This window comes from Pogoniulus pusillus, chromosome 18 (assembly GCF_015220805.1).
Source record: "Pogoniulus pusillus isolate bPogPus1 chromosome 18, bPogPus1.pri, whole genome shotgun sequence".
Taxonomy (NCBI): domain Eukaryota; kingdom Metazoa; phylum Chordata; class Aves; order Piciformes; family Lybiidae; genus Pogoniulus; species Pogoniulus pusillus.
In genome coordinates, this window is record NC_087281.1 from 22,813,057 (window position 1) to 22,831,786 (window position 18,730).

The following is an 18,730-nucleotide window of genomic DNA, read 5'->3' on the forward strand; positions in this document are numbered from 1 at the left end:
GGTTTGGGTTCCTCCCCTCCAACATAAATTTGGAACTCTGCCCTGAAAACACATCTCATCTACATCCAGAGAGATTAGAAGAACATACAGTTAGTGAAGCATATACTCTGTGTGCTCCATTCCTGGTTCATCCTCTTTAGGACTGACCTACAGTAGTGAAAAACACAACATATGCACTGATTCCTCCCAGGCAGGAGAGTTCTGAGCTAAGTGGAACAGAATAAAAAGAACTCATGGCACTGGTTGATCTTATTTTAGAGAGGCTTTTCTTTCAGTGGCTGCTCACTTGCTTGCTTTACAGGGATTAGTACCTTTATTTTAAGGGGTTTAGATGTTACATGTATAAAGGAAAGCCATACAGAAATGCCACTAAATCTGCAGCATGTGTGACTAACCTTTTCTGCATTGACATGGGAGGGACTGCAGTGATAGCAAAGGCTCTACAGACACTAGATAAGGTTTTAAATTTCTTTTCCATTTGGTGAATACTTGCTTCTAACACAGAAATAAATGGCCTATTGCACCTGCAAATCAGTGCCTGTCTTCTTGAAGAAGGTACTCTCAGCTGCAGATGTCTGTAAGAACAAAAACTTCAGTGGAAGGAGAAAATAAAATACGCAAACTGAAATTGTTCCAAGGGAGAGAGCAGCTCAAGACAGCAGCTCTTTCCCAGCAGGAATTTCAGTAAGCAATCAGAATGAGTCATTATGATGCAGGTCTGTGATTCAGACCATTCAAAGCCACACTGGGATGTCAAACCACTGACATATTTTTTGCTCTGTATGAATCAATTCAAAGAGAAAAAAAGTATTGTCCAGCTCTTATTAGACTCTCCTAACAACTTTCTGATGGAGTTTTTTGTTGTTTGGTTGTTGGGTTTGTTTTGTTCAAATTTGTTACTGCATGTCTGCTTTCAGCCAAGTTTTGAACCTTAATAAAGCGACTGAATTTGTTTCAGGCTTTTATCTCTGCAAAGCTGCATTTATTTTGTGGCAGAGGATGCATTAACATGTAGATGTGGACTTTACTGTTTCCTTATCTGGCTTTATTAATAATTGCTATAACCAGACTTTGAACAGAATGGATGATCAGCAGAGATCAAGCCTGTAACAAGACATGAAACACGATTTCCCATCATGTCTGTTACTAGTCTGCTCTCTAGTCGTAACTCTGCTGCAGTATTCAACCGACATTTCATCTTCCCGGCTCCTCTCTTCCCCGCCTACCCAGGGGAGAGGAGATGAGGCAGGGACACAGAAGTCCTCTCTGTTGTAATATGGTCCTTACCTCCTCTTAAATCATTTAAAGCAAACTAAACCAATTCTCTATGTTCAAACCACCTTATGGTATGTAGGTATCTAAACCGTATGTATTCGAAAGAAGTCCTGCCTGGTTACTAGTCACGCTTTATGTTTAATTTGGTAATCAGAGTTACTTTAGGCCTGCAACACTATCATTGTTTCCACCTATGCTGCTGAATTTTTTGTTTCACATGTTTTAACTTCCCCATCCGCTGCAAAGTTCGCCTGAGATGAGACACGAACACGTCGCTCAGTGAGTACCGAGCTCCTACGGACAGATGCACGAAGCTCCCTAGAAAGCTGTGGTGCTCCTGGCGCCACAGCAACAGGTTGCTCCCCGCCACTACGCCGCCTCCGCCAGTGCCCGACGATCTCGCCGCGGGTGCCGCAGGTCTCTCTACGGGAGCGCAGAGGCAGATGCCGCGTCCCCAGCACGCCTGCCGCTGGCTGCGCCGGCACACGCCCCCGCCACCGCCCCGCACCGCCCCCGGCACCTCCCCGCACCGCCCCCGGCACAGCCCCGCCCCGCCCCGGCACAGCCCCGCACCGCCCCCGGCACCTCCCCGCACCGCCCCCGGCACCGCCCCGCACCGCCCCCGGCACCTCCCCGCGCGGCTCGCCGGGACGCCGTCGGGGCTCGCGGCTGCGCGGCGCACGCGCTCCTCACCCGCCGCCGCTCGTGGCGGGGCGCGTGCGGCCGGGCCGCCATTGCGCCTGCGCCGCGTCTTCCCGGCGTGCCCGGCGGCAGCGCCATGGCTGCTCCCTGCCGCTGGTTCGGCACATGGGCTGCGTGAGCGGCTGCCGCAGCGCCTCTCAGCGCAGGGGTCGCTCTGGGCAGCCGCGGGCGGCCGAGGCGGCGGCGACGGCTCCGGCGGTGGTGAGGAGCGGGGCGAGGGCAGCGGGGAGCATGCTGGCTCTGGAGCGCGCCTTGCTGAGGGGCTTCCTCAGCCCCGCGGAGTCGCTGGAGTGGAAGCAAGGCGAAGCGGCCGCCGCAGGTGAGGGGAGCGCCTGCCCAGCGCGGGAAGCGGTGCTCAGGCGGTGCTGTGCCTGTGCGGCGCCAGCAGCATCTCCGCTGGCCTCAGGCGGAGCTCGGGCGGCGGCTGGCGGCTCTCTGCGCCATGCCCGTGCCGAGGGCAGCCGCGTTCCCCTCGCCCCCTGTCTTTTCTGCCCCTTGCCGGGTTTGAAGGGTCCTGCTGGTGCCACAAGGCGGGGAAAGCCGCCAGGGCTCGGGAGGGAGGTGCGGTCGCCGTGCTGGGACCCTGCTGAGTGTTTCGCTCGCTGCCTGCTGGGGTGACAGGTGGAGAGGCTGCGCCTACAGCAGCACTCACCCTGCGCGGGGCCCGGCAGACCTCACCGCCCACTTCCCACACTCCTGGGGGTTTCAGTCAGAGTCCTTCCTTCGAGTGCCTAGGGAGTGCCAAAAATGAGAGACGTCTGTTTGAATTCGGCAGTGATGTGAAAGTCGTTCACGTAGAACATGGGAAGAAAAGCTCTGTCGTGAACTGTCTGTGCTGTATTCTATTAGTGACTAAGGGACAGTTGTTTGAAGGAACAGAATGTAGCCTCTTGAGGGACTCGATTAAGCTGTTGCTGACCCATAGGGGAGCACAGCGGGTTTCAAAATACGTTTCTCATTAAAATGCTCTTCCATATTTGAGACAGGCTGGAAATATGGTTATGCTCAAGTTGAGTGCCAGGGTGCTTACAACATTTGAAAGACTCATCCTTACCCATACACCTGGATGAGGCACTTAGTGCCATGGTCTGGTTGATCAGACAGGGATGGATGATAGGTTGGACTGCATGATCTTGGATGTCTCTTCCAACCTGTTTGATTCTGTGATTCTGTGGCTGCACAGACCTACTCGGGTCAATTTCTGTTAATTCTTATTTAACCACCATTGTACTGCTCAGGAATGTTAGGTGATGGAAACTGGCATCTGTCCCATCTGTTACGTTTTCAGTACAGGTTGTGTGTGCTGTTGGTGGTGCATATCGTTTGAGATGTGGGTTTGTGATGATTCTTGGTCATCACTTTCACGGGCCCTTACTTCTGATGATCCTGAAACTAAATGTAAAGACTATGACCTTGGAATTTTATGGTATCTTACAAAGAGCTAAGCACATACGTGCTTACAATGACTTTACAGTGTTACTGGAAAGAGGAAACTTCAATATCCTTCATTAGTGTTTGTGATGGTTTGGGTGTTCCCTGTCCCCCCACACTTTGGAAATCACCCAGACTAGGTTCAGCCAGCTCTGGAAATTGAATGAAGCTTATATTTACAGCTTAGCACAATGTACAAGCAGATATTTACAGTATATGCAGTTATGTAAAAGGTAATACAGAAATACAACAGCCCTCCCAGAAACCTGAGTCCCCAGGAGGGGCTGTCAACCACCCCTGCACCTTCCCCCTGCCCCTCTCAACCTTACCCCGGTCCCAAAGAAGAACAGAGGTTTGGCCAGAGATTTAGGAAGTAAAGTGGGTTAGCCCAAAATGGAGGGTGAGGTTAGAGAGATGCAGCTCAGCCAGCAGCCCCAAGTGAGAGTGGTTATGTAATGTTTTGATTTATGTTTTTATACATCTCAGCAAGCCTATGAGTGAAGCAGACATCACCATTGTTATCCTTTCACAGCCTGTAATCTAGTTCTTCTCACCAAAACATTCTAGCCTGCTCCAAACTAGCACAGTGTTCTTGCAGCCAATAGTCATTGTATAAACTACAGCATCACCTGTTTGGGCAGCTATAGTCCAGTATTGAATTTGTTGAAGGAAAGTCTCTCTAGAACATAGATTGGAGAAAGTTTCTTGTTATTTCTGCTCTCTGTGACAGCATGGCATCATCAAGGCTGCAGAACCATTATTGTTCTGTGTATGCCCTTCCACATACAGCTTAAGGTGTTTGCCTATTAAATCATGTAGCACAAATCATTTCTTACATCATTCAGTTGATCATTGTTATAAGGAATAAAAGTGAACTGTGGTCAGCAGCCTGGTCCAGAGAGATTTGAATTAATGTTTTTATAACATACATGTGTTTGTTTATTTTTGTTCTGGCCGAGTCATTCATCTCTGCTATTGAAGTTGGCTCTGTGCTCAGTCTTCCTGTGTGTCTGAAATGTAGGATATTTGTTTCAGCTCCATGAGCTTGGAGTTAGTATTTAGCTTACCCCTGCCTATATGGATCCATGTCCATACTCAATGTTGTATTGGCTAACTGATCTTAATAGTAGTGTAGCTGTGGTAACAGTTGAGTGTGTGGGACCTGTGGCCCCAGCTGGAATCACAGAGTAGTGTTAGGGCACCTGTGCTATGCAGACCTCTGCATTTCCTCAGCTGTGCCATTGCTAGCACCTGCACCAGCTAGTTTACAAGCAGTAGCTGTAGCATGTGGAGATACTGATTTTGCTCAAGAATAGACATTTTTACAATGTTGAAGTTTCTTTGACAACCACTGGATTAATTGCACTGTAGCATATAGAGAAAGAATGATACCTTCTGTGAACAAAATTGTCACCTGGGTCAAGAATTTAATGGGTTTGAAGCTCCTTAGAAAATAAATGCCTAGCATTTAATTACTTCTGCTTATCTGGAAGGGTTTGAGTGGAGAAGCATTCATGCAGCTCAGTCCACCTAAATACTCCTATGAATCTGATTCCATATCTCATTGAGATACATTTATCATAGGAAAAGAATTCTTTTCTAATGTTTCAATCATCTTGCCCATTCTTTGTGAGTATTGTAAGCATTGGAAGGGTGGTCTGAGTAGTTTCTGCAGTTACATGTGAGAATTCGTGCACTGAACTCTGCAAATATTGAACTGTTTTTTTTGTGGTGTTTCCCTTAAAAGGCTTTGCTACTCTGTGCAATTATTATCTCATCTGTAGAACTTTAGCACGCTCTTATAAGATGTTTTGGAGTAAGACAATCCTCTTGTGATAACAGAAATCAGCAATGATGTCATTGTACAATGTTAGCAAAGCCATCTGTGTATTTCCTCTGAAATTCCTGTGCAGGCTTTTGTTTTGCCTTCCTCTGGCAGTTTGTATTTCACTGCAACGTTGAGGCAAGTTCTGTAACATTTATATTTGAATACATTTTAATAAATTAGCACTGCCTGCTACTGCTGTTCTTTATTTCCAGTGCAACTGCACTTTTCCTTGAAAGGAGAGTGATATACGTTTTAGTTAGAATGGCTCTCATAAGACAAAGTTGCTTCAAAGTTGTCACTGATTTGTTTGGTGTTGTTTTTCTTTCTCTTTTTTTTGTTCCAGAAAGTGGATCGTTATTGCAGTTGCTTTTTGATGGGAAATATGAGGCAATATTTTCAAGTCCAGCCATCAAGGATATTTTCAGTGCATCTTCTGTGACAGAAGAGAACATTGACAGTTACTTGGAGAAACAGATTCTAGCATACATGGACTGTTCTGCGGAGGCTGATAACATGGAAAGGTGGAAATTTTTCTTTATTATATGCAAGATTAGTAGAGGCCATAATTAATTTTTGTGAAAGGCAATTGAAATATAATTTAATTGATTTTTGTGAAAGGCAATTTAAAAAAATGTATGTGACAAGGCCTCCAAAATTCTTCATCTGAGAGAAAACCAGAAAACAGATTTCTTGAGTTGTCTGTCCCCACTCCTTTGGGGCATCTATTCATTAACATTGTTTTTTTCACTGTGTAGTATTGTGATAAGCTGCTGCCCAGGGAGGTGGTGGAGTCACTGTCCCTGGAGGTGTTGAAGCAAAGCCTGGATGAGGCACTTAGTGCCATGGTTTAGTTGAGTGGCTAGGGCTGGGTGCTAGGTTGGACTGGATGATCTTGGAGGTGTCTTCCAACCTGACTGATTCTATGATTCTTTGTATCATTTGTGGGACCCTACTGCTGCTGCCTCACTGTGGACAGTGAAGGAACTTTTTCGGCAGGTGATCATACTCCAGCTATTCAGCCTTTGAATTTTTTCTTGTGGCCTCCACAGCTTTAGGAGGCATCTGAAGTCCCCTTGTCAGAAGGCATGGAGGCACATCTGCAATAGTCAGTTTTTCTGAAGCAGACAGCATTTTCTGCCCAAAATTGCTGCCTGGGGTTTGATTCAAAATGAAAGTGTGTCATCCTCAGAATGTGTCACTATCTGCCAGAAACATTTTCTGTTTGTAGCAGTCAAGTGAATTTTGCAAGCTTCATTACTAATAATATGAGACTTTTTGAGTTATATTAGTGCTGAAGGAAGTAAATTGTGGCTTTTTCTTGATAGAAAAACTTATACTGAAAGACAGATCATTTGCTATTTTAGGTAGGCAGTGCTTATAACACTTAAGTCTCCAGTGACTTTCTAGGTGAGAATCTATTACATGGTTCTTTTTCCTATCTTCAGGCTCTATGTTCTGGGACTGCCTTATAGAAGGAATTAATACAGCTTTTGAACTCTGAACTTCCATTGCTTAAAGTGAATATTGTTTTGGCTGTCTTTGTTTGCTTGTTTTTCTAAATGGGTTAAATGTTAACGGTCTTTTTCCACAGAGCAATTCAAGTAAGATGCAGCAAAGCTCTTAAGTTCTAGCTCATAAAATTCAGTAAAACACTGTCTCTCTTGTGACTTTTAGTAGACTGCATAAGTTCACAGAGATGCTTTTATTTCCTGAACTGAAAGTTGTAATTCTTGAGAGTAAAAAAAACTCAGAGTGAGTTGAATCCAGTTGGAAAGTTGGATAAAGTTAGTCTTACTCTTAGCACAATAGAAACACAATACAAAGTATGCTTTTGCAATAGTGTTGAAGGAACTCTGTGAAGCTTTGAGTGTTCCCTGCCCCCCCAACCCCCACTTTGGAAATCACCCAGACTAGACTCAGCCAGCTCTGGAAATTGAATGAAGCTTATGTTGACAGCTAGCACAATATACAAACAGATATTTACAGTATATACAGTTATGTAAAAGGTAATACAGAAACACAACAGCCCTCCCAGAAACCTGAGTCCCCAGGAGGGGCTCCCAGCTGCCCATTCACCTTCCCCCTACCCCTCTCAACCTTACCCCAGTCCCAAGGAAGAATGGAGGTTTGACCAGGGGATAGGAAGCAAAGTGGATTAGTTAGAAAAACAGAGGGTGAGGTTAGAGAGATGCAGCTCAGAGCTCCCCAGCAGAAGCAGTGCCTTATCTATGGTTATATTCTTGTTCTTACACATCTCAGCAAGCCTATGAGAGAAGCAGACATCACCATTGTTTCCCTTTCACAGCCTGTAATCTAGTTCTTCTCACCAAAACATTCTAGCCTGCTTCAAACTAGCACAAACTCTTACAGACCTCTTTTTCTGAAGCTAAAGCTGAGCAGCCTGGGGGCAAAACAGTTGATTCTATGATCCTGTGATCCAGTTTGTCGTTTCTTTGGACATAGCTTGTAACTTATTCCAATTCTGAGTCTGTTGTTCTTTAGGGGAAAAAATAACAGTATTTTAAAGTTTGCTGCACCTTTTTGTCTCATTTGAACTGCTCACCTCCCTCCCCTGCACCAGACAAGGTTTTAGCTGTTATGGCTTAAAAATGAAGGCTCAAAGCATTCCTTACAATAAGCTTACTGAATAGAACACTTTGACTTTTTTTTCCCCCTGATGTTGCTACTCCCCTGCTTTCCCACTGGTTTACGTCTTTTTCAACATTCTTGCCCACCAGCTGCTTGTTTGTGTGTGGCTCTTTTGTTGGTTTTTTTTTGGTGGGGGCTTGTATAAGATTCTGCCATTTCCATTTGAAGGACTCATGAAGCTTTAGGTCTCTGTTTATGGAGGAAAAAAGCAAACAGGTTTTTGCAGTTGGGTTATTTTCCTTTAACATACCAATTTTTATATCAAACCAGCACAGTTAAACAGTTAACTTCTTGTAGGCAGGTGGCAAGGTTGTCATTGGCATGTGACTGATTTTAACACCATCAGGTTCAAAGTCATTAAGCAGTCATAAAACAAGCCAGAAGTTCTCTACACCTGTTAAAATCAACCTTTAAATGTTGAGGGATTGTGCCCTGCCTTCTGCAGACCACATTGGTTATTTGTAATTGTACATGCATAAAGAACTAATATCCTGCTGATATTAGATGAACTTAGTCTTGTAAATAAGGATAATTTTACCATCTTTAGTTTTGGAAATAAAACATAGTATCCCAATTCCATCTTTAAGTGAAGTATTACTATTAAAATTAAAAAGCATGGTCAAATGAGATAAGATTTGCTGCCAAAGTATCTGAACCAACTTGAGTTGATAGTTTTGAACTTTTTCAACGTTCATTTAATTATGTTGTTATCAGAGGCAGTGAAAATAAACAGCAACGTTAAAACAATAAGAAACATGCTGCTTTGGAATGCAGCCTAATGCAGTGTATTTTCTCTGTAAGTGCTGAGGATTAGCTCTGTCGTAAAATGTAACAAGTGTGCCACAGGCAAGCATGGGGTAATCTGCATCCTATGCTAATTTCCTCATCTCTGATAGTTAGATACAGCCTTAAATTTTGAGACTCTTCTTTCAAAACGTTTTGTCATGAATCAAGCCTCTTATAAGCAAACCTATTTCTAAGCCTTTTAGCTCCTTGTGTGCCTTCTTGAATACTGCAGTCATTGTATTTTCCTAAGAAGAGTTCTCTTTAAGGCTGAAAGTTTGGAATTGATACAAGAATAAATCAGATCCTGTGTCCTTAAAGTGTGCTATGTTACTAATTCTTGTTTCTTATCTATATTGCAGGCAAAGGCTGATGTTTCTGCTTGGTGTGGGTAGTTTGCAACTCTTTGTTCAGAGCAATTGGACCGGGCCTCCAGTTCAGTTAAAGCTTCAGGACTTTTTGCCACCTGCATTGTTGCAGAAATTCCATGAGGTACACTTGATTTTTAATAAGCTGTACTTTTATCATCATTGCTTTTCACAAATAACCATAACACAGGGATGTTAGGACAAGGGACAACCTAGAACATGGGCAATTCTACCTCAACATATGGAAGAACTTAACTTTGAGAGTGGCAGAAGACTCAACACCGTAACGTTTTTTCTAAGATACATTTGGTGTCTTGGCAGTGCCAAAGTCAGTCTCATGATTCTTCTGCATCTGTGGCTCAGCAGTTTCTTGAGCATTTATTTTTTTTCTCTTTGAACTAAAGCTATGGTAAAATACTGATGAGTGCAGCATATGGTAAAATACTGATGACTGCAGTCTGGGAGAGCACACCCCTAGTTTCTACTAATGCCGACTCTACGTGAGCTTGAATTTAGACTTTCATTGTGAACAGGGTGTAGGCCATGAATGGTGTGAATGCTCTGACCTGTGGAATGAGAACAGTCTGAGAGTATACAAAAGTTTTCACATAGACCAAACAGGTCAGTGTTGCATTATTGTGGCATAGTTTTGCAAGAGTTTTGTAATTGGTGAAGTCCTGCCCTGGGTTCATTTGCAAAGTTGTGTTTCTAAGTAACCAATTCAGATACAGTGTCTCCCCTTTATTTAAATGGATGTTTATTAGTTTGATTTACCTTTTAAAACTGACATGGTGTGTTTATAAGCTTGTATTTTTGCTTGATTGATGATGCTAGAAGTTAAAATCTTGTCTTCTGGTGATTAAATAAGTAACAGTGGAATCCAAGTGTACTAAATCTTCTACGGTGTGAAAAATTATAAACTATGCCAATTCTGATGGGGGAAATTAGTTCAATTTGCCTTAGAATCGTAGAATCAGTCAGGTTGGAAGAGACCTCCAAGATCATCCAGTCCAACCTAGCACCCAGCCCTAGCCAGTCAACTAGACCATGGCACTAAGTGCCTCATCCAGTCTTTTCCTGAACACCTTCAGGGACGGTGACTCCACCACCTCCCTGGGCAGCCCATTCCAATGCCAGTCACTCTCTCTGCCAACAACTTCCTCCTAACATCCAGCCTAGACCTCTCCTGGCACAACTTGAGACTGTGTCCCCTTGTTGCCTGGCAGAAGAGACCAACCCCCACCTGGCTACAACCTCCCTTCATCTATATAATCCAAGAAATGCAAACTGATTTATTCCATTCTTCATATAATTTGTTTATAACCTTTAGGCTTCTAGTAGAAAAGTCTCATATAATCTGTGGGTGCTGTTTGCTGAAGGACTCTCAATACAATGTTAGGGTCCATGCATGGGCTGCAGTCTAACACAGAGCTATAGCCATAGAATTGCTGTCATTGACAGAGTTCACAGACCTGTAAAACACAGTGTTCATAATTCCTATAAGCCATCTGCATTTATTGTCAGTTATAAGGGAAGAATGAGGTATTAATTGCCTGTTGAATAAGGGAGTACATGACTCCATTTTTTTTCTGTTATGTTTCCACTGTGGCTGTAAATGTAATACACTGAAAGATGAATTTGCATATACAAAGGTGTTACTCTGGAAATTAAATTGTCTAGTGATTACATAGGAAAACAAATTGGAACATTCTTGATTTCTAATGAGCACTTCACCAGACTTCAATACTGCTGCTAGCTTTAGCTGTTTATGCACTCAGGCAGAAGTTTTTCTTTCTTTATATTACTGCTCTTCTTCTGAGCTGCTAATAGCTTGAGGGTTTTTTTTGCGAGAGCACTAAACATTTGTGTGCTAAAATATAATATCTGGTTATCCTCTTTATAAAATGTCTTAATTCAAAAGCTGTTGTGTGTTTTGAATGATCTTTATGGATTTATGTTTTTTCCCTAAGGATTCTTGGCATAAAGTACTCCTACTCCTCCCCCCACCAAGAAAAAAAGGAACATCTTGATAAACATCTTTTTGTGCTTGCATTAATCCAGCTTTTCCTCTCTTGTATGCACAAATGTTCAGGAAAAGTGGGATAACTTTCTAACTTTCTATAGTAATCTTGCATACTGTGTCATCAAGACTGATACAATCCCTTTTCAAGTAGACTTTGTATTTTTCAGGTGTTCAGATGAAATTCTCTTTCCCCATATCTTTGTGATCTTTGTGTTCCTTTTAGCCTGCACTTGTACTAGCGCTCATATTCAGCCTGACGATGTCTCGTGCATTTCAGGCATATTTTCACAACCTCAGTACTCTTATTTTCACAACACTTTATTGGATTAGTCTTAACCATGTTTTCAGGCTATAGAACTGCTGCCATGTCTATCCTTTGCAAGCTTCACCTCTGGGTTTCATTTCCACTCCCAGATAGCTTCTGAATGCATCATTAATTTCTTATGAGTGCATTAAGACTGCCTGAGACTCTAATTAATTTCAGAGAAGAACAAATAAAATAGCCTCTTCTAGAAGAGTTGTTGCTAGGGGCCTCTTGGATGTCTTCTATGAACAATATTCAGGAGTATGTGTACATTTATTCCCATCTCCCAAACTAATTACAGCCTTCTCTGTAAACTAAAAGGGAGGTTGTAGCCAGGTGGGGTTGGTCTCCCAGGAAACCAGCAACAGAACAAGGGGACACAGTCTCAAGTTGTGCCAGGGGAAGTCTAGGCTGGATATTAGGAGGAAGTTGTTGGCAGAGAGAGTGATTGGCATTGGAATGGGCTGCCCAGGGAGGTGGTGGAGTCACCGTCCCTGGAGGTGTTCAGGAAAAGCCTGGATGAGGCACTTAGTGCCATGGTCTGGTTGACTGGCTAGGACTGGGTGCTAGGTTGGACTCGCTGATCTTGGAGGTCTCTTCCAACCTGCTTGGTTCTATGATTCTATGGTTACATTCATGTACTCTTATTAGGATTTCCCTTTTTGTCCCACACAACTGGCTTGTGCTTTTTCCTGTTGAGTCCACACATAAATGTGTTTCACACGTCCTCTAATACACCCTATGATGCCATTGGCCTTCTTGGCCACAAGGGCACATTGGAATGGGCTGCCCAGGGAGGTGGTGGCTGTCCCAAGAGGTGTTCAGAAAAAAAACTGGATGAGGCACTTAGTGCCATGGTCTAGTTGATTGGATAGGGCTGGGTGATAGGTTGGACTGGCTGATCTCGGAAGTCTCTTCCAACCTAGTTAATTCTTTGATTCTATGATTACTGGCTTGAGGTCATGATGTTGCCCACCAGGACTCCCAAGTCCTCTTCTCCAGAGCTGCTCTCCAGCAGATCAACCCCCATCTTATACTATAGAGTTGTTTTTTCCCAGATGCAAGGCTTGTCTTTGTGTTGTGTTTCATTAAATGTCTCCCCACCCAACTCTCTGGCCTCACTAGGTCCCACTCAATGACAGCACAGCCTTCAGGTGTGTCAGCCACTCATCCCAGTTTTGTATCATCAGCAAACTTGCTGACAGTGCACTCTGTTCCCTCATCCGGGTTATTGATGAATATGTTGAATAGTACTGGTCCCAGAACCAACCTTTGAGGGGCTCCACTAGATACAGGCCTCTAACTAGACTCTGTCCCATTGACCACAACTCTGATTTCTTTCCATCAACCAGTTCACATTCCACCATCTGCTGGAATTCTCTGTTCCAGACCGAGATGCTTGGCTTCCATTGGCATAAACTAGCCAGAAAGAAGAAGTTGTTTGAATACCTGTGGCCAGCAAGATACAGGCTTTGAAGATTTTGCAGCTTTCTCCCTCTTGTGGGCAAAATAAGGATGGAATATAAAGGCTAAATGTGGCAGACTTGTAAACTAAGATAATCTTCTAAAGAAGCCTACAGTGTTGCTCTTTGTTCCTTTGATAGGAATATAGAAAAGAAGGGAGATTCTCTTTGCAGTCACTTGGAAAATACTCCCTTAAAAGAGGAGCAAAATCTTCTTTGTAGGGGATATGAACAAAAGCATTCATAGCTAAGTGCTTATACTATCTCACTTTTATTGTCTTCATTCTGCAATTCAGCTTTGCATTAGCTACCTGTTGGTAGTTTCGATTGTGCAACTGAAGGCTGCCTCCACTGTAGTTTTGTCTCCATTCCAGAAAGTTGACAGGAGAAGCAGTTACAAACAAAACTACATTTTCCATCCCCTAAACTCAGAGTAAAGAGTGAATTCCATTCCAGAGGACCAAATCTTTTGCTGGTAACCTGAAGACATCCTGCATTATTCTGGAAAACATGTCAGCTTTGCCAAATGACAAATTGTTGTCCAGTATTCTTTGTACTATTTAAAATGTGGGAAGCCCAGTATATGGGGCTTAGTAGCCATGTGGAGACAGAGTCCTTGATTGATAGTTTTTATTATCTCCCCTCCCCCACTTTCCTTTTGTAATCAAATCTTCCCAAGCCTTTATTCTGCCTTTTTCTACCTCTGTGTATGTGTGCACTTACCTGTTAAAAGAGGAAGGATCCCCAAGAGTGCCAAAGAGCTGATGAAATGTTAGGAAGACCAGTTCAGAACAGTTCCTGATAGAAAAACATCCTGCATGCTCACTTTTCCTTTAGTCACTCTTGCATGTTCACTTTTCTTCTAGCTACTCTTGTTAGCAGGAAGGGGACATAAAGCCTCTAAACTAAAGTTCTCAGACTCTTTATTCTGAGAGCTATTGAATGTGAATGGCAGAAGCTTTTTTTTTCTGGTTGTGGTCATTATTTGTGGGTTGGTAACAGTTGTGTGCTGTGAAGTACTTCTGAAATGCTATGAAAATTGAAATAACCAAGAGAACTGTCCAGCTTACAGTTGATTTAGGGCTTCAGTAGTAGTTACTTAATGAAGACATAACCACTCAGAGAGTAGAAAATAGGAATTTTGAGTGAACTGAGTTTCATTTGTCTGTAGTCTGGAGATGGCTGAAAGGAACAGAAGCTGGATGATTACCTTGGAGATTTCTCAGCATATGTTCCTAAATTAATTGCCTAGTGTATGGTCCTGTGTTTTAAGAATGTTATTCTTGAATAAAATAATGACATGTTTTGATGGCAAATTTAAAGAATGGAAAGATTCAGCAATCCAAGCCAGGCTTACTAGGTCAGGAATACTGTGTGGCAGTTTGGAGATATGGGAAACTTTTCAGCTGTATGAGATAGGTTTGACACTTTGAATACATAAGTGTTTAAAAATTTGCAGACAAGCTCAAAGTTTCTTTTTACTCTTAGCCAATGTTTTAGGGGGTGTTGTGGACTTGGCTTCTAACTTTTGAGCCCTTGAAGCTGTAAAAGCTTATATGTCTATGGGGTTGCTCTCTCATTTTAAAGACTGCCCCAGGGCAATAAATTTTGTTGCTAGAATTCAGCACTGATAATGAAGTCTTAAAGCAGAATCTAGAAGAAAGAATGTTGGTTTAGGCTGTCTGAGCTAAAAAGGTTGCCTGTAGGGGATTTACTGAGTGGAAAAGAATATAGTTTTGTTAAAATAGGAAATAGCAGTTCTTTGGCTCTGAGACCTTGGCTTATTGTCAGGGCTGTGACATGTCATCATATCTCTCATCTCCCTCCCTCATTATGTTCCCTGTAATGTTATGTTAGCTGAACCGAGTGCTGCACTAAAAGGACTCAAAATGTGAGTCTGAGATTACAGCACTTAAACAAGTGTAGATTATTATAGCACAGCAAGGCTGGTTTAGAAAATGTTTCTATAACAAAGCTTACTGCTCCTTTGCTTTCCCACTGAGAATTTTAAGTGTGGGAGGAATCTGATATAATTCCACTTCACTGTTTCCTCCCTTTATTCTAAACTGATTTGTAGACTATTGTAAACTTTCTTTGCCAAGGTGGGATTGAAATGACTTCAGTGATGTCATGCAGGAATTCCACTTAGGGCTTAAAATTATTTAATCATAGTCATTGTCAACAAGCCAAAAATATTTCCAGTGTTAATGCAACATCCTAAGATCAGAAGAAAAAAGCCTGAAGATTACACTGTTACTAAAAAGTAAACTGGGGCAATAATGTGGCTTATCAAGTTTTGTCTTCAGTGTAACACATTGGTAAAGGTATCAAAAAGAGTTTCAAATAACTTAGGAATTACATCAGTTGTTCAGGTTAAAAAGCTGAAATGTGATCCAAATTACTTCTGTCTTGATTGTATAGACTGAAGAGGAATCTTTCTCTGGCAAGTGACTTCAGTGCAAGTTGTCATTTAACCTTCTCTTTCCCTTCCATTCCCTTACCTTGCCCCTTTCAATACTAACTAAAAACAAATGCCCTGCTTTTGTTAGTTTGCACAGGAAAGCTGCTGTATATGAACTGGGAATAAACTATTGAGCTGACATCTTCCCTGAGCCTGAAGATAAACTGCTTGAGTGCTTTCATTGCATTAAAAGGGAGAGAATAGGTGACTGTCAGGTGACAGTCACCACTGAGCTACCTCAAGCCTATCAAGTAAAAAAATTGCTATAGGGAACATCATAAAGGAGAGCATCTGAAGCAGGGAGAGGATTTTATTTATTGGTCAAAGGGAGGAATGGTTCTAATATTGCTGCCCTGATGCCATCTCTACTAGAAGCTACCTCTGGAGAAAGAAGATAAACCACATTGACCTCACTGGAGGAATGCCTAGCATATTTCAGTGCTGCAAGATTCATTTAATTAACAAAATACTCTATTTCTGGGATGACAGATTGAATGGCAAGGGTATACCAGAAGCTCTTCTCCTTAGAAAGCATTATATTACTGAAATGTGTTTGGGGGTAGAGTTGACTGGACATAGGTGTTTCAGGTGGGACAAAGTCGGAGTCTTTCAGACCAAGTTAGCCTGGAGAAGAGGAGGCTCAGGGCAGACCTCATTGCTGTCTACAACTACCTGAAGGGAGGCTGTAGCCAGGTGGGGTTGGGCTCTTCTCCCAGGCAAGCAGCAACAGAACAAGGGGACACAGCCTCAAGTTGTGTTGGGGGAAGTCTAGGCTGGATATTAGGAGGAAGTTGTTGGCAGAGAGAGTGATTGGCATTGGAATGGGCTGCCCAGGGAGGTGGTGGAGTCACTGTCCCTGGAGGTGTTCAAGCAAAGCCTGGATGAGGCACTTAGTGCCATGGTCTAGTTGAGTGGCTAGGGCTGGGTGCTAGGTTGGACTGGGTGATCTTGGAGGTCTCTTCCAGCCTTGTTGATTCTATGATTCTAAGTTGATATGGTGTATTAGGACAGCAAGAAAATAATCGGAATTTACCATGACTTGGTAAAAAGTGGAGACTTCAAGAGATAGTGTTGTTGTGCTTTAGGGTTGTGAGCAGGTTTCTCTTTAAATACACTAAGGGTATTTTTTCCTAGTTTTATATTACATGACTTGTATGTAAATTTACTTATGTTTTCTGAAACTTCTACCCACCCCATCCTCCTTTATTCTTCTTCCAGCCAAAAATGCTGCATGCAGCTTTTCTGAAGATGCTGGTTCTGGATGGTGAATCAGTCTATACCTTGACTTCTCATCCTATTTTGCTACTTATAGCCAGAATAATCCTGGTGAATTCCAGACACAAACTTGCATCTCTTCAGGTAAGAAATGTGTGACTAATTATTCACACTGACAGCTAATTATTAATTGGTTTTCTCATTCTTCATACCTCATTGAACCAGGTTTTTACCTCTAAGAAACAGTTGAGACAAAGGGATTACAATTAAAAACAAGTATCTTTTTCTTGAAAATGAACAGTTTTCCTACCATCTGCCTCAAAAGAGAAGAAAGATGCCTTCATTGCCTGGGAAAATTAGGAATTAGGAGCAACTTTTTAAGAAAGGCACATACTTTGTGACCTTATTTGAGGGAGGGCAAAAAGGAATGCCCTATAGTGTGGCATACATACACTATGTCTATTTTAACAAGCTCTGGGGCACTGAATTGTTACTGCATGCATTCTAAGCCAGGAGTTCTAAGTGCCAAGGAACTCCTATATTGTTTGTCATTGTCTTCTGCATTTTCAGGAGGCAACTATATGAAGGCTACCTTAATTCTCCATTGTCATTGTCCAGTAAGATATGGTGGACCTCTTGAGAATTCTTTTGTCTCTATCTGCTTTGTAGTTTAGCAGTAGACTAGTTGGTAGCTGGACTCTCTTGAACTGGAGCACTTTCAATTGCAGCAAGTTCTCTTTATTGCACTCCAGTTGAACAGAATTTGGCTGGAGATCAGAATGCCACATGGTCCCTCTTTATGCTTGGCTGACAACATCCATTCCCAGCTGGGTCTTTGTGTGAGTGATGAATTAAACTGCGTGGGAGATGTTGGCTGAACTGCATTTCTGGAAGCCAAGCTCTTCCATCATTTTCCCTGCAAATTCACAGATGAGTGCTGTTGAATCTCAGCAATTAGGTCAGTCAGGGAGGCAGAAAATGTACCTGGTAGAGAGAATTCCCTTGCTGTCCCCCCACATACTGACATAATGGGGGGCTGCCATATACCCAGTGGAGATTTAATTCCTTGTGGCTACATTAGGTTTGGATAGTAGCTGAAAAGCAACAACTGTTAAAAACTTACTTTGATCAACAAGTCAATGTAGCAATTAATGCTTGACATTCTTTTTTCTGTTCCAACTTGATTCAAGAGAAGTCTCTTAATACATTTTCTAAAGATGAGTGCAAGAAAAAGAGACTCTGAAGTGTATTAGCTAAAGCATTGTTTTATTCAAAAGTAGTATTGTACATGGTAGGTTTAATGCCTAAAAGTAATCTAAACATTCTTAACTTGACTCCCAAAAAACTGACCTTACTCATAGAATATTGAGCAGAGCTCAACTGGCTTACCCAAAGCTTTCAATATATATGCTCTCTCTGACCCTAACTTTTCTGAGTGGCAAGCATCAGGCCTCAGGAAATTGTCATTAAGCTGGATCCTCAGTTGTGTGGGAAAATGAGTGCTTTGTTATCTAAAGCTAAACCAAAGCAATCTGAAACTCTTTAAATGGCCCTTAGGTTTCTAAATAAATGAAAGGCTGGGATTTGACCTTTTTCACAAAGTTTATTGCTTGTGTGCTTTAAGCTTGATATCATAAGTCATCTTTCATTGCTTTTTGAAAGAGATGCTATTCATTTTGATGGTTCCATTCTAGAGCTGTCACAGTCAGCTACATATGATTGCTTTAGATGTTTATACTCGGATACTGCGCAGCCCTTAGGGCAGATTGTTGCAAGCTTACCTGTGTAAAAAGTTCAGAAACAGATAGCTCTCAGAAGCAGTCAAATGTCTCTTTTCTAGAAAATGATAGGCATGCTAACAGTAATATGATAACTAGTCATCTTAGAAGCCTGTGTAGAGAGAGCTATGCCCTATGTTGACAAGCAGTAAGAAGAATTCTAAGAATAAGATACTCTATTATCAGTTAGCTTTTCCATGCACTTCTACCTGGTGGGGCCAGAGAGGGAATTTATACTTTCTGTGTATAGCTTTCTAAAATCAGGTATTTCTTGAGCTGTGACTCAGCTCTGCAGAGGCCAATGGGATGAGATTTAACAAGGCCAAATGCAGGATTCTACACATTGGCCACAACAACCCCAGGCTGGGGTCAGAGTGGCTGAGAGCAGCCAGGGAGAAGGGACCTGGGGATACTGGTAGATAGTAGCTGAAGATGAGCCAGCAGTGTGCC

General features: G+C 42.5%; 1 protein-coding gene across 1 annotated transcript in view; it reads left to right on the forward strand.

The window, feature by feature from the left end:
• Window positions 1–2,033: 2,033 nt before the first annotated feature.
• The window catches only part of TTC27 (tetratricopeptide repeat domain 27), a 75,225-nt gene continuing 58,528 nt past the window's right edge, over window positions 2,034–18,730 (forward strand). The window contains exons 1-4 of the mRNA XM_064158742.1: window positions 2,034–2,296; window positions 5,580–5,757; window positions 9,031–9,160; window positions 16,506–16,646. Coding sequence (XP_064014812.1) covers window positions 2,083–2,296; window positions 5,580–5,757; window positions 9,031–9,160; window positions 16,506–16,646 — 663 coding nt within the window. The 5' untranslated portion in view covers window positions 2,034–2,082. The remainder of the gene's footprint in view (window positions 2,297–5,579; window positions 5,758–9,030; window positions 9,161–16,505; window positions 16,647–18,730) is intronic.